The sequence below is a fragment of the Erpetoichthys calabaricus genome, chromosome 10 (genome assembly GCF_900747795.2).
Source record: "Erpetoichthys calabaricus chromosome 10, fErpCal1.3, whole genome shotgun sequence".
In the NCBI taxonomy this organism is placed as follows: domain Eukaryota; kingdom Metazoa; phylum Chordata; class Cladistia; order Polypteriformes; family Polypteridae; genus Erpetoichthys; species Erpetoichthys calabaricus.
The window spans coordinates 160297281-160319833 of record NC_041403.2 but is presented as its reverse complement, the minus strand read 5'-3'; the positions used below and the strand labels follow the sequence as shown (position 1 = coordinate 160319833).

At 42.7% G+C, this 22553-nt stretch overlaps 1 protein-coding gene across 1 annotated transcript in view; it reads right to left on the bottom strand.

Annotated features, from left to right (window-relative positions):
* The window catches only part of si:dkey-28b4.8 (sarcoplasmic/endoplasmic reticulum calcium ATPase 2), a 67202-nt gene that overhangs the window by 19491 nt on the left and 25158 nt on the right, over positions 1-22553 (bottom strand). The window contains exons 9-17 of the mRNA XM_028812270.2: positions 17816-17957; positions 17563-17729; positions 16877-16965; positions 8455-8557; positions 8130-8261; positions 6563-6688; positions 3880-4098; positions 3454-3795; positions 1403-1623 (exon numbers count right to left, since the gene is read on the bottom strand). Coding sequence (XP_028668103.1) covers positions 1403-1623; positions 3454-3795; positions 3880-4098; positions 6563-6688; positions 8130-8261; positions 8455-8557; positions 16877-16965; positions 17563-17729; positions 17816-17957 — 1541 coding nt within the window. The remainder of the gene's footprint in view (positions 1-1402; positions 1624-3453; positions 3796-3879; positions 4099-6562; positions 6689-8129; positions 8262-8454; positions 8558-16876; positions 16966-17562; positions 17730-17815; positions 17958-22553) is intronic.

Here is a 22553-nt window from a genome sequence, read left to right as displayed (position 1 = left end):
TGCCATGACTATAACATACACACATAAACAGTCTCCATTATAATTAGTTCAAAGCCCTATATTACATTGCAAGGAACTTAAGAAATGTGACTAACAAAAGGAGACCACTCAGTGCATCAGGCTTGTTTGTTTGGCTAATAGCTAAGCTGTTCCCATATCTCATCCTGATAGGTATTAGAACAAAAGACTTGCTGCTCTCATTTCCAGTTTGGGGTGGCATGGGGCTGGAGCCTATCCCAGCAACACTGAGTGCAAGACATCAATAGGGCAAACTCCATTACAAGCCCCATTCGTGTACTCACACACACACACACACACACACACACACACACACACACACACACACATTCAGGAATAATGTACAATGGTGAACGACCAACCACTCATACATCTGGCAAATTAAACACCAGAGTACTCAAAGTAGAACCTGTGTAGACACATGGAGAATGTGAGAACTTCACACCAAGAATGGACAGGCATGGGATTTGAACACAGGATCCTGGATCCATTAAGCAGCAGCCCAATCATCCTAGTACTGTTTACATCCAGACAGTGTACAGAAGCCACCAAGACGACTAAGAGAATGTCAGGTTATATAGCGCCTTGATGTGTGGTGTGGACTACTAGTCCAAGGAGGGTATGATGAAGATTTATAACACACTGGTGAGGCCTCATCTGGAGTTCTGTGTGCAGTTTTAGTCTCCAGGCTACAAAAACGACACAGCAGCACTAAAAAAGGTCCAGAGAAGAGCGACTAGGCTGAGTCCAGGAAAACAGGGGATGAGTTAATGAGGGAAGATTAAAAGAGCGGAGCCTTTACAGTTTAAGCAAAAGGAGATTAAGAGGCGACACAATTGAAGTGTTTAAAATTATGAAGGAAATTAGTCCAGTGGAGCGAGATGGTGACTTTAAAATTAGTTCATTAAGAACACTGGGACACAGTTGGAAACTTGTTAAGGGTAGATTTCGCACAAACATTAGGAAGTTTTTGTTCAAAGAGAGAACTACAGACACAAGTACAGTAGTGTTGTACAAAGTAGGACTTTAGGGATCTTCAAAACTCAACTTGATGTTCCTTTCGAGAAACTAGATGAATAAGATTGGTGAGCTTTGTTGGCCTGAATGTCCGGTTCTCATCAAAAATGTTTCTAATGTTATAATATGAACATGACAAATTGTTTTATGAGCCTAGTTGAGCAGATACTTTTGAACCAACTGTTCACTTTGCCTGCACAACAGCAAATGCTGTTCCTTACTGATAATGAGAGTTGTCTCTTTACAATGGGCGTTTATCATCAAATAGTTTCTGTATGCTTCAGAAGATGAATGTTAAATTACATTAAAGCACATACAAGCAACAGGTGAACACCAGCTAAACAATCAGAGAACCAGGTCTGCTCACCTGACCACTTCTCCCACATTGGATGAGATGAGGTAGCGAATGAATTGCTTCATGTTGTTGTAGATGGCTCGGCCTTCTTCTACCGCAGCCACAATGGTGGAGAAGTTGTCATCTGCCAAGATCATTTCTGACGCACTCTTTGCCACTGCTGTTCCAGAGCCCATTGCAATACCAATCTCGGCTTTCTTTAAGGCAGGGGCATCGTTCACCCCATCTCCAGTCTGCAGGGGTAATGGAAGAACACAAAATTAAGCCAAGTAACTAATTGACCGCAAATGAGTAAGGCTATAAACTTTATTGACAATAATGAGATGCATGCGGAACATGAGGACAACAGTGGCTCCAGTAGTCGTAAGCACAATGTGTAAAGGACAGCCGGGTCCCATGCCCGGCAGGGACGCCCCTGCTGCATCTGTTCCGGGGGAGCCACCGTGGGCAGCTCAATACCTCCCCCGGGACGCTTGGTGGCAGCCTCCCTGGCAGACGATGATTCCCCAACCTGGTGCATGGCTCCATGGGACATGGAGTCCTCCACAGCCTGGTTGGGGGCCTGGATGGCCGCCAGGGGGAGCTGCATGGACTTTGCAGTCCGGCTGGTCAATTCCTCAGCCCCACCCAGAAATGCAATTAGGCCCAGGTGATTAAGCACCTGGAATACTTCCGGGTGGGGTATAAAAAAGGCCAGCCACCACCACTCAGGAGAGCCAGAGTCGGGAGGAGGAGGACTAAGCCTGAGGAGGAGTGGTGGTGAAGAAGAGAAGAGTGTAGTGATAATATTTGTGAGTGTTTTGGGACTGTGTTGGGCCTGTGGGACACGGGGAAGGAGTGCCCCACGGCTGAAGAAAAATAAAAGTGTGCTCTATTTAAGTACGTGTCTCTGCGTCAGTCTGTGCCGGGTCAGGCGCTATATAGCGTCTTTATTACAAATGGGAAGCATCAGGACCGGGTTCCAGGAGCAACTGGACAAACACCAGTGTAGAGTCAGCGTGAAAAGAGACCCAGAAGATTGCACTCCTCGGCACGACCCGCATTCTTCGATGAATCCTCATCTGAACAATAAGCAGAGTTCAAAGCCCAAAAGGTCTGGTTGACCGGACATCTGGTGATCGCACCAGCATACTATCGAGCTCTGAGAGGAGGGTATTATAGTAATAATAACGATAATAAAAGGCAAACTACTGGATAAAGCATGTTGTTAGTTTTGTCCACACTTGAAACTGAAACTAAGCCTGAGAAATTTTTTTTCGATTAATTTCTTTAACTTGAATTGACGTTTTTGCCTTAAAAGGGAAATTCTGATGAAACATCTCAGAGAGAGGCCGAGGTGAAAGATGGTGGCACTCCAATGGGAAAGCTACAACACAATGTGCTCCACTAATATTGGCACCCTTGGTACTTAAAAGCTAAATGGGCAGTACAAAAAAAACTCATTATTGTTTATCCTCCAGAGATACTCTTGATGAAAAGACCTCAAACTGGGCTGAAGGTTCACCGTCCCCTAAGCATAAAGCAAAGACACAGTTGTGGCTTAGGGACAACTCTGGGAATGCTCTTGAGTGGCCCAGACAGACCCCAGACTTGAACCCAATTGAACATCCCTGGAGAGACCCCAAAACAGCTGCCGATCGGTGGTCTTCATACCAACTCACAGAGCTTGAGAGGATCTGCACAGAAGAATGGCAGAAAATCTCCAGATCCAGAGTGTGCAAAGCATGTCCTGCCAAACCCAAGAAGACTCCAGGCTGTAATTGCTGACAAAGGGGCTTCAACGGAGTAGAAGGTCTAAATGCTTATGTCAATGTAATATTTCACTGTTTCATTTTTAATAATATCTGCAAAAATTTCTAAAATCCTGTTTTCGCATTGTTATTCTGAGGTATTCACTTTGCTTGATAAGGAAAAAAATTCATTTAAATGAGTTTCATATTAGGCTGCAACATTGCAAAATGTGAAAAAAGGGAAGGCATCTGAATACTTTCTGAAGGTACAATGTCTCTATTAGAAAATACATACAGCAGCAGTCCCCAGATTATTTTACAGCAGACACTCACCATTGCAGTAACATCATTGAAGGACTGCAGGTACTCCACAATCCGAGACTTATGTGCTGGTTCGACGCGGGCAAAGCAACAGGCTGTGCGACAGGCTTGTCTCTGCATTGCCGGACTCAGCTCATCAAATTCCCGGCCTGTCAGACTCACAAATGTTCCTTGTTGCTCCTCTTCCGGTGTCAAGATGCCAGTGCGGCGGCAGATGGCTACGGCGGTGCCCTTATTGTCACCCGTGATCATTATGACACGGATCCCCGCCTGTCGGCACATCCTCACGGCTCCCAGGACCTCTTTGCGGGGTGGATCAAGCATTCCTACGCAGCCCACAAAAGTCAGGTCCGACTACGGAGGAAAAGTGGGAAAACGGTAAGGCAGTGCAACTATGTCAGCCCCACTCACAAAAAACAATTACAAAAAGTGCCTTACCTCATACTTCACAAACAAGGAAGCATCCTCAAGGTTCATCTCTTCTCTCCTTGGAGGTTGATCTCGTGTCGCTACTGCCAGGCAGCGGAGAGTGTCCCGACCAGATCCCCACTCCCTGATAACTGTCGTCACCCTGTCCCGGAGGCCTGCAGTGAGCGGGACACGTTGCGATCCTACTCGTACATAAGAGCAGCGCTCAAGTATGCTTTCTGGGGCTCCCTTGGAAAGGCAGTATAAAAAAAAATTGTTAATAGTTGAACAGCACTATAATGGGACTCAAAAAGCCTGGAAGCATGAATGGCACATGAATAAAAATGAATAAAGCAGAAGAATGGGAAAGCTGCTGAGAGCCGCTGAATATACACAAACATTTTGTACTTGATTGACGACTATTTTAATATGTGTAGTAACTTTATGGGGTTGAGTATGATAAAAAAACTGACTGTTTGGACAATTAGAAAGACTAAGAGATTCAAAAGGTCATACAAAAAAAAAAAAACAAAAAACCACTAAAGAGCAAGGAAACCAATGCCCATGGATATCAAGCCCATCAGAATTACTACTAGGAACTGCACTAAAAGACTGACTAGGATAAAACTTTCTTCTCCCTCAGAGTAGGACATAAGTATTAGTTATGGAGCGTCCTTCATCTATTTCCAGCTAAGGGTGGGAGTTCATGTTCGAGAACAAATGATGTTGTAAAATCACAGGCACCACGAGTTTTGTCATTTCTTGGTGACTTTTTACACTTTTCTGATACTAACACTAATGCTTCACCGCAAAGATAATAAAAATAATAAATTTTGTTCCTTTCAAATAAAATGTTCATGCCACTCTAATGAACTACTCTAGAGCATTGGTTCATAAAATTTGGCATTTTTGTGTCTTCCAGATCCAGAATTGGCACGACCACCATCCCAGGTTTGGGTGATCTCTCTTGGGGAATCGCCACTGACAATCATCCCAGTGGGGGTTTTCCCTTGAAGAAGTAACATCACTTAGTGAGAAATGGTGTTTAATAATAATAATAATACATTTTATTTATATAGCGCCTTTCCCATGCTCAAGGCACTTCACAGTTTGCTTAAACTGGCCACGCTGGCCCATCACAAGACACTCCACAAACAGTACACAACCATTTCCCATTGAATATCGTTGTGAGTCATGCATTCAACCGGCCACTTTGCAACAACATTAAAAATAATATCGTAACGAACACAAAAATAGAAAGAGAAACACACATCAAATAAGAGTTAAGCCAAGTAACTCTTTAAATATATCATGAAATTAGCTGTTCCCCAAGGTTCTGCTGACATAGTAATGAAACAGGACAATCCGTTAAGTAGTTCTCTCATTTGCTAGCTAAGCAGATGTAAAATACGCCCCAAGGCTGGTGGGTGAGTTAGGAGGGCCTCGGCCCTCTCCACTTAGCCTGCTGCATCTCCCTCGGATTCGCGCAAATAAATCGGTACCACAAGCGAACTATGATACTGAGTGCGATGAGAGAAGTCACAAAATCAACCGGAATGTTCAAGCAAATTATAGAAAAAACCCCAATCTAGTTCCGTTAAGTAGTTCTCTCGTGAAAAGCGAACAGACATACAGACATTGGATGTTATATATATTGTGGCAGGTGGCTGGGTGTGGTCATCAGCCGCCTGCCTATTTAAGGGGCCACCTCCCCTTCAATCAAGGCTGGAGTCGGGTGAGGAGAAGGACGAGGTCGGAGAGGAGGCGGCAAGGAGAGGCCCAAAGTGTGTGAGAAGAGAGAGAAGGCTAAGGAAAGCCTGGACTTTGGGAGACTGTGGGGGTTTGGTGGCGGTGCACTTAGGGACTGTAAATAATAGTTGTAAAAATAAACGTGTGGTGATGGCTGGAAACGTGTATGCCTGTCTGTGTCCGGGTCGTACTATTTCACAATATATATATATATTATATATATATATATATATATATATATATATATATATATATATATATATGAGAGAGAGAGAGAGAGAGAGAGAGAGAGAGAGAGAGAGAGAGAGATAAGCTAGTGACTTCAAGGTAATTGCAGTTGTCAGGCAACAGCAACAGCGATGTGTGAGTAGGGACAATCTACAATGTAACAGTAAGGCTTCACCACAAATAATAATAATAAATTAGTTCCTTTCAAATAAAATGTTTATGCCTCTCTAATAAACTACTCTAGAGCAGTGGTTCATAAATTTTGACTTTGTGAACTGGTACCATTCATCATCAGGGTGTGGGTGATCTCCCTTGGAGATTCACCACCGACAATCATCCCAGTGGGGTCTCCTTGAAGAATTGCCATCACTTACAGAGAAATGGTGTTTGCCTAAAGTTGCCACGCTGACCCATCACAAGATGCTCCAGAAACTGTACGCGACCTTCCCCGTTAAGTACTATTGCGTTTCAACTGGTCACTTCGCAACAACATTAAAAATAATACTGCAATGAACATCGAGATGGAAAGGCTGAGAAACATACAACAAATAAGAGTTAAGCCCAGTAAGTCTTTAAATACACCATTAATTAAGTTGGTGATGTAAAGGTAATTGCAGTTGTCAGGCAACAACAACAGCTGCAATGTGTGAGCAGGAACAATCTACAAGCAATTGGAGGGTTTGGGAAGCTGGTCCAATGAATATTTTGTAGATTGGCTCTGGTTTGTTTTACTTACCTTAACAAACATTTTACTGCCGGAGGTAGACCTTGTTGGTTTGTTGGGAGAACATAAAACGGACATGGACTTGCGATCGCGAGAGAACTCCAAGGTCAGTTCCTTTCTCATGAGTTGCTTGATCACCTGTGAAAGACAAAAACTATTCAATTATAGTTCCAAAACACTTTCCAACATAATGGCATAATAGTTCCAGCAAAATCAGTTCTAGAACTTTGATCACCATGTACAGGTAATTTTACAAATAACAGTATTATGTTTAACGAGTGTTTGGATTTGCTATTAATATCACTTTATTACAAAGTGAGTTCAAAACCTCACAAAAAGGTGAAACAAATCACACAAAAAATAAAAAAAATCACAAAGTATAAGAAGAATCAGACAAATTAATTCTTAGAAAAAATGTTTTTAGGTTTTGAATGTAGCTTTGGTCTTGTTTCTGAATTTGGATTAACGTGCTGTAAGTGCTATGGAGGACAGATGGGTACCCTGGCTGGTAAACAGTATGACTTCCAGCGAAGCTGGAACTTGGCAGGTAATAGACAAGCAGAAGCTGGAGGGCAGGAGTACTTCCATCCTCTATACATTAGGTGGCTGTGGTCCGCCGGAGACGTCCAAACTTGGACTCCCGCAAAGGTTCGTGGGAAGTGGAGTCTGGATGTGCAACCCCTCAGTGCTGCTGTCAGGGGAGGAGTGCCCTGGTTTCCAAACAACATGGAAGTGCCCCCTTCAAGTCATACTGGGTCACCGAAAGCCATTCTGGGAACCTACTGACTTGCCTCGAAGAGTCGGGAGGCAGAGAGAGAAATTCAAATGGTGGTGGGGGGACAGGAAAAAATTTCATTGTTTGCATGGTAAAGGACTGTGCTTTATTTTAGAAGGTGGTGTTTGAGACTCGGTGGCTCCTCCTACTGGTTGCAGTGTTCTTTTTAGTATTTTGACAAATAATTTGAATTAGGCTACTTCTGACTATTTGTTGGTCTCATCCTAAAAACGTATCTTTCCCACTTCTTCAAATCGCACTGAATAAAAATAACAGCAAATCTGAATAAATACGGAGTTTAAAATGGTTGACAGAACTGAGACACAAGAAACTATGGCTATGCTTCTTCTGGCTTGACTAGATCCCAATTGGTATATCATGTAATGTTACTGTTTTAAAGGACACAGCTAGGGGTGGCATGGCAGCGTTCATGCCCCAATGAGACAATGGTCCACGTTTGAATTTCACGTGCGGACCTTATTAATTCAGAGTTCACAACTCCTCCTTGTGTCTGTGTCATTTTCCTCTCATATTCCCAAATAACCACTCTGCCAAGTTCTGCTTTCTGCCTTATGCCCAGTGCTGCCAGGACAGGCTTTGCACCTCCTGTGGTCCTGAATTGGATTAACTAGATTTGCAAATATTTAGGTGAGGTTAGTGATAACTAAAATACTACTATATAAGCGGCCATTTGTGATTAAACAGATGTTAAATGTGTGAAATTTAACCCTTTGATGAAAATAGTAGCATCACCGACATGATGTTCCTAACTTGTATCTCCTCTGGAGACAAAGCTGAGCTTACCGAGCTGCAAGCCGTTGCTCTCTCGGCCTTACTGATCACACGCAGGTTGGTGTCAAACACATTCATTTTCTCCACCAAACAGCAGAGGGCAGTCTCAGTAGCTTCACCCACCTTCTCGTAGGTTCCCTTGGCCTGATAAGTAGAGAAGGAGAGACAACAAAGCTGAATGAATGGCCATTAAAAAATAAAAAAAAAGGACAATCCAATCATGTAGTCTATTAGGCCTACCAGCCCAGAATTGGGCAAGCTAGCAGGACACATGAGAAGAGTGACAGGACAGCTAAGAGGAGACAAGAGAGACAGAAGAGTGCCGCAGCGATCATACCTCATTGAAGTCAAGAGAAGAGTCATTACATAGAGCACAAATTGTGGCCAGCTCAACCAAGCCCTCATAGTGGGAGCAGCTGATGGGCACACCATTTCTCAAGCTGGTAAAAGACAGAAAGACAAAGGCCAGGAAGTAAGTAACATCACATGAGCCACACTGGTTTGAAACAACTTTAGGGAGGACTGATAGTCCATTTTAGATTTTGCCCAATAGTACAAAATGAGCAAGTGAACCTGAATGCTTGCATCACGGCTGATCCTCCATGGAGTTGCCTGTGAGGCTCTCCCCTGTGGAACAAAGCACCAACTCCACTGCACTCCTGACCCCAAGTGTACTTTCCTCCTAGCAGGATTCTCATACACTTCAATGTGAGTAAACTGTGTGAGAGGTACATCACATGTACACAGACCAGATAGACACGGCCCGAGGGAGAAACATGGAGTCAAGTAGTACAGAAGGGAAGAGCAACAGGGATTAGCACCATGGGAACAGCGTACACCTATGAGCAGTTCTTATAAGATGAGAAAACTCAACAGGTGGAGAGTGTTAGAGCTGGGCCTGAACTGCTGAAACAAAACTGACCAGCCTAATACACCAGGGTGAGCATTGGAGAGCTATTCCATTATGAACTAATGTGCTTCTCCTCATCAAAATGGTCCTAATACCCCACGGGTAACCAAAAACAACAGTAAATCTCTAGCTTGATTTCAGTAATCTGGTTGGCACTACTGCATTATAGCTTCTGGGGAGTGGGTTCAAATCCCACCCTCTCGGTGTAGGGTTTGCACATTCTCCTCATGTCTGTGTGGGATTTTCTTCAGGTACTTCAGTCTTCCTCTAACCTGAATTTTAAATCGCATATTAATCAGATCACTAGGACAGTATTTTTCATTTAGGAAATATAGCAAAAATTAGATCCCTTATAACTTTGCAAGATGCTGAAAAATTAGTTCACGCTTTTGTTTTCAGTCGACTAGATTACTGTAACGCACTCCTCTCAGGACCACCCAGAAAAAGACATCAATCGATTACAACGAGTGCAGAATGAAGCTGCCAGAATCTTAACTAGGAAAAGAAAATCCGAGCACATCACACCTGTTTTGATGTCATTACACTGGTTACCTGTGCTATTTAGAATTGACTTTAAAATACTGCTAATGGAACTACTGCTTATGGTTTAAATAGCCTTAAATAATGTGCTCCATCCTACAGTATACAGTGCATCTGGAAAGTATTCACAGCGCATCACTGCAAAAACCTCAAGTAAACTTTTTTCACGATGTCATTATGGGGTGTTGTGTGTAGAATTCTGAGGAAAAAAAATGAATTTAATCCATTTTGGAATAAGGCTGTAACATAACAAAATGTGGAGAAAGTGATGCGCTGTGAATACTTTCCGGATGCACTGTATCTCCAAATGCCTCTCACATTACACTCCAAATTGTAACCTTAGATCTTCAAACGAGTGTCTACTTATAATTCCAACAGCTAAACTTAAAAGAAATGGTGAGTGGCCTTCTGCTGTTATGCACCTAAAATCTGGAATAGCTTACTGATAGAAATTTGCCAGGCTAATATGGTGGGGCACTTTAAGAAACTGCTACAAACCCATTACTGTAACATGGCTTTCTCATAGCTTCATTTCAGTGTAACTCTGATATTCTGTATATGCATTTTATTATCATATTTTTCATGGCTCCACAATCCGTTCTAACCCCTACTTTCTCTGCTGTTCTTTTTCTGGTTTTCTGTGGTGGCAAACTGCGCCAACACCACCTGATCAGGGCACTGTGCAGTCCTTACATTGATGGATGAAAGCCAGAGGTCTACATGACCGTCATCATCTAATTCTTCCATGTGAGTCTGAAAACCATGAGGACTGCTTGAGTTCATTGATGTTAAGGTGGCTGGGTGGTCTCGTGGCCTCAGAACCCCTGCAGATTTATTTTTCTGTCCTCCTGGCCATCGGACAATACTTTATTCTCTGGTACTTAGTATTGCCTAATCTTACTTTTCTTTTTTTCTTTTTTCATGTTGTAAAGCACTTTGAGTAATGGACAAGCATCCCAACCAAAGCTAGGTATGGTCTTGTGTCCAAAGCTGCTGGAATAGACTGTGGTCATCCATGACAATGAATTCAGATAATTGGGATCTGAATATGGACAGGTGGACACCTACCTCCTGCTTTTATATAAAGCCATGTAACATTTTACAATTTCCCCACCAAATTTCAACTGCAGACTTTATTCACATAGTCTTAGCAAGTCAGGAGTGGTTGTAGTTTGCTCCCACGACACTGAGTTGTGTAATATGATGTCCACAGCCAAAAGTCTGAAACTCACCCTTGCATGTATGTGAGTGCTGACAACAATGCTTATAATGCAGCTATGAGGAATAAGGAAAAGAGGTGTTAGGCAAAACCCATTTTTAGGTGATTTCGCATATAATGTGTGAAGCGCTTTTTGTGATAGCCCCTGTCTGTCCGCATGAAAAAACTTAATCCCCAGGGGACCGATTTTGTTGAAATGAGGCACACTTATTCAAGGAAATTTCTCGAGACAGAAATATTTCTACAAAAATTGAACTAACGTGTCTATCTCCCTGTTCACAGTTTGAAATTCGAAACTCTCTCATTAAAAAACACTGGCAAATTTGCAAGCTTGTCAATCTTAAAACAGAAAAACATTCCTTGTCACTTCAACTACAAAAAGTTTACAGTTTCAATTTTACCTTGGCATCGGTTACACCAACCAGTACATTCTGTATACTTTCCTCTTTTTCTCCTCTGATTGCCACTACTGACAGCAAACAGATCCCCAATACAAGTTATTGAAACACCAGCAGATGAATGCGTGGGTAGGAAGTCGCGGTCACTGGCTTTTTCCACGGAAACCTCTGCATCAGCAAGTTGTTCCTACTTCATGATGTCTTACTAACGGCTGGAGTGCAGCAGCACAGGACTCCCCCATATGGTTTAAGTTGTAACAGGTAAGTTAAATGATCTTGTTAACAGTAAAAGTATAAAAAAAAAAAAAAAAAAAAGCTTTTCTTAATATGAATGAAGTACCCTGTGATGTTGCAAGGTGTTGTGCACAGAATAAATAAACATTTACTTAAGATCTACCATACACTAAACCAACCATGAATGCAGGGCAAAAGGATGGTGAAATCGACAGAAGGATACAAGCGCAGTTATGCGGCCGCTATATTGATCCATAGTCGCGAAAAGGTGCCAAGTCACTAGGCAAAGCTCTCGATTTACCAATCGATGTATGTCTCTACCCTCACCTATAGTCATGAGCTTTAGGTATGACCGAAAGAATGAGATCGCAGGTACAAGCGGCCAAAGTGAGTTTTCTCCGCAGGGTGGCTGGGCTCTCCCTTAGGACAGAGTGAAAAGCGTAGACATCCGGGAGAGGCTCAGAGTTCAGCTGCTAACCCTCTGCATCAAGAGGAGTCCATTGACGTGGTTCGGTGATCGGATATGGATGCCTCCTGGACGCCTCCCTGTGGGGTTTTTTTACGGGCATGACCAGCTGGGAAGAGACCCCGGGAAAGACTCAGGGGTCACTGCTAAGATTATATCACCTACATGGCCTGGGAACGCTTTGAGATTCCACCGTATGAGTTGGGGAAAAAAATGTATGGCTGGAAAAAAGGATATATGGGACAACTGCTAAGACTGTTGCTCATGTGACTCGGTTTCTAATAATCGGTAAAAAATGAATGAATGAAAGAATGAACTAACCACACAGCTCCATTATCTGTAGATTATAACAATTCACCATATCACTGACACTATAAGTTACCAGGTTATGATTTCAGGTTGTGGTGAGGCAAAGATCAGGGCAAGGGGATAACTGAAGAATATCAAAATCTCCAAGTGTTAACAGGTTGCCCATCTAATAAAACATGGATGTGCCAAGACCAGCATCCTCACAATATATTTAGAATATATTTGCAAAACTCCAAGGGGCAGCCCTCCATTGCCCTTGTAATATACGTATAATAGTGTGGTCAAAGCTGCCACTGCGAAAGCTTCATTAAGAATAAATTTGGACGGCATCAGGATGATGACTGACAGGCAGACTAAAACAGACAGCACTGCCATTTATTTGTTTCCACTTTAAGACCTGTGGTGTGCAATGCTAAGTGTTCATAAAGCGCCAGTGAAGAAAAGATATATTTTTAATTTATAGAAAACGCTTAACATTAGAACACAGTTTTGCGCGACAAATGCATTTATACCACGTCTGTGAAGAAATACGTTTGACTTCAAAAGGTACCAAACTTGTCCTTTAAGTGCACTAAACTTCAGCTCCTCATTTGCCTGAAAAGTAAAGAAGTAGGATGAATGGACCTTATGCACAGTATGGTATAAATTGCAAAAAACTCAGATTGACCTCATAGTTTCAACATGAATGTCAGGAGGCGTCCTGGGGATAGAGCAATTATTTCAAAAAAACCCCTACGGATCTCGTGGCCTAAATTGGCCATTTAAAAATAAGCTGTCCTCTTTACATTTTCTTCTTAGCCCCCATAAATCACACAGCTTGTTGTACCTCCTTAGGCTTCAGAAAGCCTCTAAAGTCCAGAAACCACAACACACACTGGGATAACAATCTGAATGGATGTCCGTGAGCACCATGAGCTTCCCTTGAAATTCGATGGCATAGTGAATCCAGATTTCTACATTTACCGTTCTGCCCTTCACTCAGTACCCCATAAGGGCAAACTGAAAAGATGTTTGCAGAAAGATATTAAAAATCAAAAACTGAAATGTTTCCTTTATTGATTCAGTACTTTGTAGAAAAACCCAGTTTGGCAGCCATTCCATCATTGAGTCTTCTGGGTAAAGTCTCCACAAAACTTTGCACAACTGGATATCGGCAATTTGCCCTATTCTTTATGGCAGATGATATTAGGCTCCATTAGATTGGATGGTGTTTTGGCAGGGCCACTCAGGGACAGTGTGGCTGAATACCATTGGGATTAATAAAGTATCTATCTATCTATCTATCTATCTATCTATCTATCTATCTATCTATCTATCTATCTACCTGGCTGAATGCTTCGGCTCATTGTTGTGCTGAACGGTGAATTGTCACCCCAGTCTGAGGTTTGTGAGCAATCTAGAGCAGGTTTTCTTTAAGAATATCTCGGTATTTGTCTCTAGTCACCCTTTCCTCAATTCTGACCATTCTCCCTGTCCCTGCTGCAAAGAAGCATCTCCAAAGCATGATGCTGCCACCACCATACTTCACTGTAGGGATGGTATTAGTCAGGTGATTGTAGTGTTGTGGATTTTAAAAGTTATATTTTATTTTTTGCTCATACAAACAAAAATGAACTTAATCTTACAAGGACAGTTAACAAATTATATCACTTTAAATAGAAATATTTTGCTGAAATGGGCAGGGTATATGTAACACTTAAGCAGGATGCTTTGATGTTCTGCCTTCTTTCCTGAATTGTACCAGTATTAGTAACAGTAACATCTGTTTCAACGGGAGCAGAAAATTCAGGAGATTCCTCAAGCTGTATTGATTATTTCATGACCCTTGAAGAGATGGCCACCTAGGACTAAATTGGTTTATAGCCTGGGAAAGGAAGACATGCCACGTGGAATCTTATGATAAACTAGCTGTGTAAGCCTGTGCTGCAAAAAGCCCAGGCTCCTAGAAACCATGGATTCTGATACATTGGTTGTGTATTAGTGGCTAAGCGAGGTTCTCTTTCCTTGGCGGTTTCGTTTTGCCGACATGCTCGCCTCCGTTGTCTATCAATGGCTAAGTGAGCTTCTCTCTTCTCTGAGGTTTTGTTTTGTCGATGTGCTCGTCTCGCTTGTGTATTAGTGGCTAAGCGAGTTTCCCTCTTTTCACAGCGGTTTCACTTTGGCGACAGAGTTGTTTTCTTTGAGTTTCATGCTGTAGCCTCGCACATCTGGGCCGGACAGACAGACACACACACTTCCACATGTAGACGTTTATATACTGTATAAGATATGCCTCATCTGAAAGGCATCGTCAGAAGAAGAATATTATGAAGAAGAAGAACAAGAAACAGCGAAGACAGAGTGATGTCAGAAGAGGACGAGAGACGTGCAATCATTTTCATCTGATTGTCAGCTAAAGCATTTCATGAATATCGATTGCTAAATCAATACCACACTGCGACATCTTTAAAATTTTCATAAGCTTTTTGTAAAGACTATATATATATACAGTATATATATATATATATATATATATATACACACTCACACACACACACACTGTCTCTGGACCTTTCTGTTCTTTTGCAGGAGAAACCCGTGGACTCCAATGTACCAACCCCCTCACAAGACAGAAACCAGCCCTCGTGGGACAGGCTGCTTTGCCCTAAGGGCTTCAGCTGGGGGTGGGGCACATGACGAGGGACCTTGCCCCACCGGGACGCCTGGTGCAGGGCAGGACCGGGAGAGGGGCAATATCTCCCCTGGGCACAAGAGGGCAGCCCCCCTGAATTCCATCAAGGACCACGGATATGGAGCTGGGAAGCTCAACCCTATGGGGGTCCGTGGCCAACCCCAGGGGGTGGCTGGATGGTTCCCGAGCCCTGGAGGACAGCACTTCCGCCACACCAGGAAGTGCTGCCGGAAGACCATCTCAGAGCACCTGGAGCACGTCCGGGGCGTTATAAAAGGGGCCGCCTCACTCCATTCAAGGAGCCGGAGTTGGGAGGAGGATGACGGAGCGTGCGAGAAAGGAGTGGAGGCGGCCAAAGAGAGGAACTGGACTGAGTAGTCGTGTATATGTTGGTGGAACCAGTTTTCTACACTTTGTAAATAAACACGTGTGTTGTGGACATTTGATGTTGTGTCTGTCTGTGGCCAGTCTATCTGTTACTATATATGTATACATTATATATATATACACATATATATATATATATATACACATATATATATATATATATATTCTAAATAATAATAATAATTATAATAATAATTCATTACATTTACTGTATATGGCTATAATAAATAATTAAATAAATAAATCTATCCACATTTTAGGATTTTTTCTACTAGTATTATTGTTCTTTAATAAATACCATGTTGCTTTTAACTTCTATACTTTGTCTTCTTATGTAGAGTGACTGAAGTAATAAGGTAAAATTTTAGAGCACCTGGAGTAGTAAGGAAGTGCCATATGATCTGACCTACAGGGTTTAATGCTCTGTCCAATAATGAACAGTGCGTTTAAGTAAGACATTCATTGGTTGATAAATGGCCTTTAACCAAGGATGTTGAGGCTTTCTATGTTTGAGTATATTCTTGCAGACCAAAAGTAATATTTAGGTCCGAGATATATCTAAGACGTTGAAGTACTGGAGAAAAATAGACTGTGAATGTGTTAATCATGCAGCACTCGTGTGGGTTAAAGTGCTAACGAATAACTGGCTGTACATAGGTCATTCAGTAGGGGTCGGAGTGTATGTGTATATCTATGTATGTGCGTGTTAATCGTAAGGAACAACAGTAGACCAATCCAGTAACAAACCCAGTGAGTACACTTATCCCTGAAGAAAATAGGTAAAGGGTAAGTAGAGTGGAATATCATGATAATACAGTGATGACCACTGCCTAGTGTTTGCCATACATAGTGCTTGGACTTCAGCCAGAAGAGTTTAATTTTGGTTACATCAGACCATAGAATCTTTCCCCTCATGCTCAGTTTTTACTGAAGAATGCTTTCCGTCTACTCACTGTTCCATAAACACCTGATAAATGGAGTGATGCTGAGATGGTTGCCCTTTTGACAGGTTCTCCCATCTGAGTAGAGGACCTCTGAAGCTCTGTTAAAATTAACCATTGGGTTCTTGGTCACCTCTCACCAAGGCCTTTCTTCTCTGGGGACTCAATTTGGCCAGATGATGAACTCTATGAAGAGTGCTTCCAAACTTCTTCTATTTCATAATTCTTGAGGCCACTGTGCTCCTGGGAACATTCAAAGCTTTAGAAATGGTTTGATCCCCTTGCCGTGATCTATGCCTCAGCACAGTTTGATTGTGGAGATCTACAGAAAGTTCCTTGGACTTCATGGCTTATTTTTGACTCCTGACCTGCAGTGTGAATTTTTAGTTCCTTTTTAGTATAAAGGTCCATGTCCATTCAAGTTCTAGACACATCTCAAGGTGAACTAAAGCAAGCAGAGATTTCAGTTTTTTTGATTTTTAATAAATTTGCAAACTGTTGGAAAGCACATTTACCATCGCAAGTTATTGAGTGCAGCCTGATGGGTAAAAAATGGCAAATTTGTCCCTTAAAACTGAAATAATAATATTGTATGCAGAAAGTGAAGGGGGCGGATTACTTTCTGAAGCCACCATACACCTGACTTGTCGGTTGTGACGCATGTGAAATCAAGTGGATACTTACACTTCACCTTCTGGAGAGTAAGTCGATCCAGTCACAGTGAACTCACTCAGAGCACAGAAATCTCCCACGACATTTTCCACTACAAACATCTGTAAGCAGAAATAGAAAACAGGGTCAGAGGCACGTAGAGTTGGACATTAAAAACATGCAACACCTAGATCTTACACTTAGTGACCGCTGCTGCAGGGGGAAGCGGCAGCCCCTTCAGAAACCCCCTCTTAAACAGTTTTTCAATGGGAAGCAAACGGTCTTACAGCTTCTCTTTGTGGGATTAGCGACCGGCTTGCTGCACGGGCTTCGAACATTTAAAAAAACGAGCCGCGGCCATCTTGAGGTCTGACTCTCCCGTTTCTCTTTCCCCAGACTCCCTCTGCTCCGGCCGCTAATACTGAGCCGCTGTACCCCCGTGATGAAGAGGACTTTGTGTTCTTTGGAACAAGAGTCGGGCCGATGCGTCAAGTTTGACAGCTGTTCCTTGTGAGGCCAGATCCCCTCTGAAAGAGACTTGTGTTTGTATCTGCCAGAACAGCAATAAAGTTTCTACTCCTTGGAAAGCCTGCTGTACTCTCCTGTGCAACTTTGTGATCCAAGCTTGACAACTTGAAGAGTTATTGGGAGAGGGTCAGGACATTGACAAGTTCTCTAGTTTCATGATATCAGCCCAGAGAGGAATGTGCCCTACTTACCCGACAGACAGACATTTGGTTTGTGGTTAACGTGCCCGTTTTGTCAGAGCAGATCACAGAGGTGCAGCCCAGGGTTTCTACTGACGGCAGGCTACGCACAATGGCATTTTTACGAGCCATCCGCCGAGTTCCCAGCGCAAGGCAAGTGGTGATCACAGCAGGAAGGCCTACAAAATAAAAGGGTGGAAAAGTGAGATCATCTGTGGTATGATATGGTAAATGACCAACCAAGATGTAAGTTATTGAACAATACCTTCTGGAATGGCAGCCACAGCAAGAGCCACTGCAATCTTGAAGTAGTAGACCGCACCACGTAGCCAAGAACCGCCATGAACTGGGTCGCTGAAGTGCCCAATGTTAATGGCCCAGACAGCCACACAGATTATGGAAATGACCTGGAACAAGATGGAGGTACGGAAAAGAGAACTTCTAAGGGCTGAGATAATGCAGAAGGGTAAGAGGATTTTGATCTGAGGTTTACTGGATGGCCTGTGGCAGCGACTCAGGTGAGCACTTTTACTTCACCTGGTGAAGATCTTGAAAAAACAGTATGTTACAGAGGAATACAAATAAAAAATATTTTCTTATCTGGTACAACTCAACATCCAATCACACTTCATGTTACAATTACCGTATCTTTATAACTTCCAAACAAACCATCAACTGAAGGCAAAATAAAGTGAGAGGCGCTGAACTGAGATGGTTTGGGCGAGGGGTACACTCAGTGGCGGTGCTTAGTTATTATGTGCCCTAGGCCAAGCTTATTAGTGCGCCAACAGACCGTTTGGTAGCTAACCCGTCAGGTGGGTCCCATCTCCCCACTTACGAACTGCGCTCTAGGCGAATGCCTAATTTGCCTTAATGGCGACGCTGGCCTTGGGTACATCGGGAAAAGAATGTTGAGGATGGAACTGCCAGGCAAGAGGAAAACAGTGAGGCCAAAGAGGAAGTTTACGGATGTGGTGAGGGAGGGCATGAAGGCAGTCTGTGTGGTAGAAAGTGATGTCAAAGACAGGGATAGATGGAGACGGATGATCCGCCGTGATGAACCCTAAATGTGAGCAGTTTAAAGAAGAAAAAGAACAATCGAAAATGAGTTATAAATTAAGGAGAAACAATCTGAAGGAAAAAGAATGCAAAAGGCAACAGAATTTGTATTTATACTGTGTCATTCTACACGATCCCGAGGTGCTTTATTTTAAACTCTGCCTTTTTATAGTAAAAGCCATCCCAAGCCACTTTACGCATAGCTACCATCTAATCCATTCTTTTTTTTTTTTTTTACCGCTGCAGCACTGGCAGCTTAAGTAACTAGCTGAGTGCACTGTGAGGTTGAGGTGGGGACTGAACTGGCACCCCTGGGATTTTTGATAGTGCTCTGCACAGAGAACACCCTCCCAAGGCACCTTCCAAGTGCGCCGCCACGGGACAACTGCTAACATTCATAGCAGTTGGGTCACAGGACAGGTACAGAGCCTTGCGAAAGTATTCACCATAAACCCCCCCGTGCCATTTGTCCTGTTTTGACGGATTACAATCTGGAATTAAAATGGATTTTCATTTGGATTTTACGTAGTGGACTTACTGATATGGTCCAAATCGTTGAAGTGGAATCACAACAAAACACCTTGTGTATACAAAAAAAACAAAAACGGAAATGTTGTGAGGGCATATGTATTCATTTCCTTCTCCAGGAAACTCCTAAATAAGATCAATTGACTTCAGAAGTGACATAATTAGTTGAAAGTGTCACATGATCTGTCACATGATGTCTGTTCCATTAGGCCCCCTGACTCTGCAACACCACTAAGCAAGCAACATGAAGAACCAAGGAGAACTCCAAAAACAGGCCAGTGACAAAGCTGTGGAGAAGTAGAGATCGGGGTTGGGTTATATATGGTTATGCATGGAAAACAGCTTGAAGGCCTGGGTGACGGAGACAGGAGGTGGCACTGTGTACTAACGACCCTGCTTCTTCCCCCTTCCACAGAAAGGATGATCGGCACTGTTCCATCTGACGTCACTTACGGAGGTCGCCCACCCGGACCTGCCACTTTGTCCCAGAATGCCTTAAATTCGGAGAAGATGCCATCTTAGTCAGTCTACCTATGACGAATGTTGAGACGACTCACTTTTTCCGTTATAACACACGTTTTCTTTCAATTTATTGGTGAATTATATGGGGTTGGCTGCAAGGTTCCCCAAAACTCTAACCTTGTCTTGTTGTTTCTTTCACAATCCCAAACTTTGAATATCCCATGGAGCAACATTGAATCCATTATAAGAAAATGAAAAGAATATGGCACCACTGCAAACCTGACAAGAGAAGGCTGCCCACCAAAAACTCACAGGTCGGACCAGGAGAGCATTCATCAGAGATGCCACACCAACACCAAGGATAACACTGAGCAAAGATCCACAGCGAAGATGGGAGTATCGGTCCAAAGGACCACTTTAAGCCAGACACTCCATGGAGGAGAGCTTTTTTGATGAGTGGCCAGAAAAACATCATTGCTTAAATAAAAAATAAGAATACATGTATGGAGTTTGCCCAACAGCACTCTCCAAACACATGGAAGAAGATTCTCTGGTCAGATGGGACTAAAGTCAAATGTTTTAGCTTTCATGGTAAATGCCATGTGTGGTGCAAACTAAACACTTCCCATCACCCCGAGAACACCATTCCCACAGTAGAGCATGGTGGTGGCAACATCATACTGTGGGGAGGTTTTTCATTCTGGCCAGGATTGAAGGAAAGTTGGATGGCACTAAAAACAGGGCAATTCATTAGGAAAACCTGTTTTGAGTCTGCCAGAAATTTGAGACTTGGACAAAAGTTCACTATCAGGCTGGACAATGACCCTTAACGTACTGCTAAAGCTACACTGGAGAGGTTTAAAGGGAAACACTGCAATGTCTTAGAACGGCCACATCAAAGCCCAGACCTCAATCCAATCGGGAATTCGTTGCATGACTTGAAGATGGCTGTGCACCAACGCTGCCCACCAGACACAAAGGAGTCGGAGCAGTTTGGCCCAGAGGAATGGGTGAAAAATCCCAGTGGCGAGGTGTGCTAAGCTAATCGAAACATTCAACAAGAGACTTGCAGCTGGAATTGTAGCAAAAGGGGGGGCTCTACAAAGTACTGCGTTTGGGGGGTGAACACCTGTGCACACTCAGAATTTCGTTTTTTTTTTTGTCTTAATTATTGTTTGTGTCACAATAAAAAATATTTTGAACCCTTCAAAAGTGGAAGGCATGTTGTGTAAATCAAATGGTGCCAACCCCAGCAATATCCATTTGAATTCCAGGTAGTAATGTGACAGAACAGGACAAACACCGAGGGGGATGAATACTTTTGCAAGGCACACACACACATATTTTCAATTTGAGTTCATCCAAAGAGTTTTAATATTAATCTACAAGTCAAGTCAGGGGGCATGCACTGGTACAGCGCGTTGCCACACCCCACCACATGATGAAACAGCTTGGGATCCCAGGACACGTGGCCCAGTCCCACCCTCCCGAAATGACCTTCTCTCTGCCACAGCCAGGTGTTATGTGGGCAACCCTTTGGCCTGGTCCAACCACTTGGGCCCTTAGCAATGAGGATCCTGCAAACTGGACCACCCTCTGGGTATTGTGCCACATAGCTGTAGTGCTGTAACTGACGCTCCCTCACAATGCAGGTAATGTGCCTCAATCAGGACTTTGTGAACAACACAAAGTCAAACCAGTGGTACCCAAAAATTTTCCGAAGAGACACAGTACCGAAGGAGTTCAGTCTTCGTCTCAGGTCACTGGATAGCGTCCATGTCTCACAGCCATACAACAAGACAGGAAGCACCAGGACTCTAAACACTTGGACCTTCGTCCTTTTGCAAAGATATCGGGAGCGCCACACACCCGTTTCCAGTGACCTCATGACCATTAATCTACAAGGTCTATAAAAAGTCTGCACCTTCTTGGATGTTTTTTGTTTTATTGTTCTACAACATTGAATCACAGTGGATGTAATTTGCGCTTTTTTGCACACCTGTAAACAGAAAAACACGCTTTATAATATCAGCATGAATACAGATCTCTACCAGGTAATCTAAATTAATTACAAATATAAAATACAAAATAGTTGATTATAGAAATATTTATTGCCGTCAGGTCAGTATATAGTATATTTTGACAACTTTGACAGCCATGAATCTGCACACAAAGCTATTTTTTTTTAAATCCATTTCTCTTTACAAAAATGCCCAAGCTCTGTCAGGAAGAAAAATCTGAATAAACGACGTTGCTTTATTTTGCCTGCTATGAGTCTGAGGAAACTGCCAAAGAAGATGTATGGTAGCCTTACCCTGACTGAAAATTATTTTGTTCTTTTAAATCTTTGACATGGAAAATGTAATGTTAACATTCTGTTAACAGTACGCTGAAAAGTAAGTCAATGACAATGTAATTTTATTGTAGGTCAACTCGAAAACTGAGATTTAAGATAGAATGTATTTTTTTATGTTTTGACATACCAAACGCATTGTTGACTTTTGATTCATTGTTAATGGTACAGAGAATCAAATTGATTTTTTTAGCACTGGTCACTTTGAAAAAAGGAAAAGTGCAAATAAATTACAGAGGATTGATTCAAACTCCTGTAAGTATGAAAGGACAGTAAGACAGTAGGCTTATGCTATCTGTTCTGCCAATGATGGAAAGAATGGCAGACCTATCGATAATGTTAAGAAAAGTTGATTGAATATTTTGAGAGAAAAAATACAAATTAATAAAATTTCAACAGTAGATATGAAAATGACAACCACGTCGCCGAAGCAGACAGGTAGGTGCCCGGGTTTTCTCCCTGCCAGCCGACGGGGGGGAAAAGGCATCTGGGTGACCGTGTCTGGTGACGAGAGGTCCGGGGTTATTACAACACAGACAGACAGACAGACAGACAGACAGACAGACAGACAGACAGACAGACAGACAGACAGACAGACAGA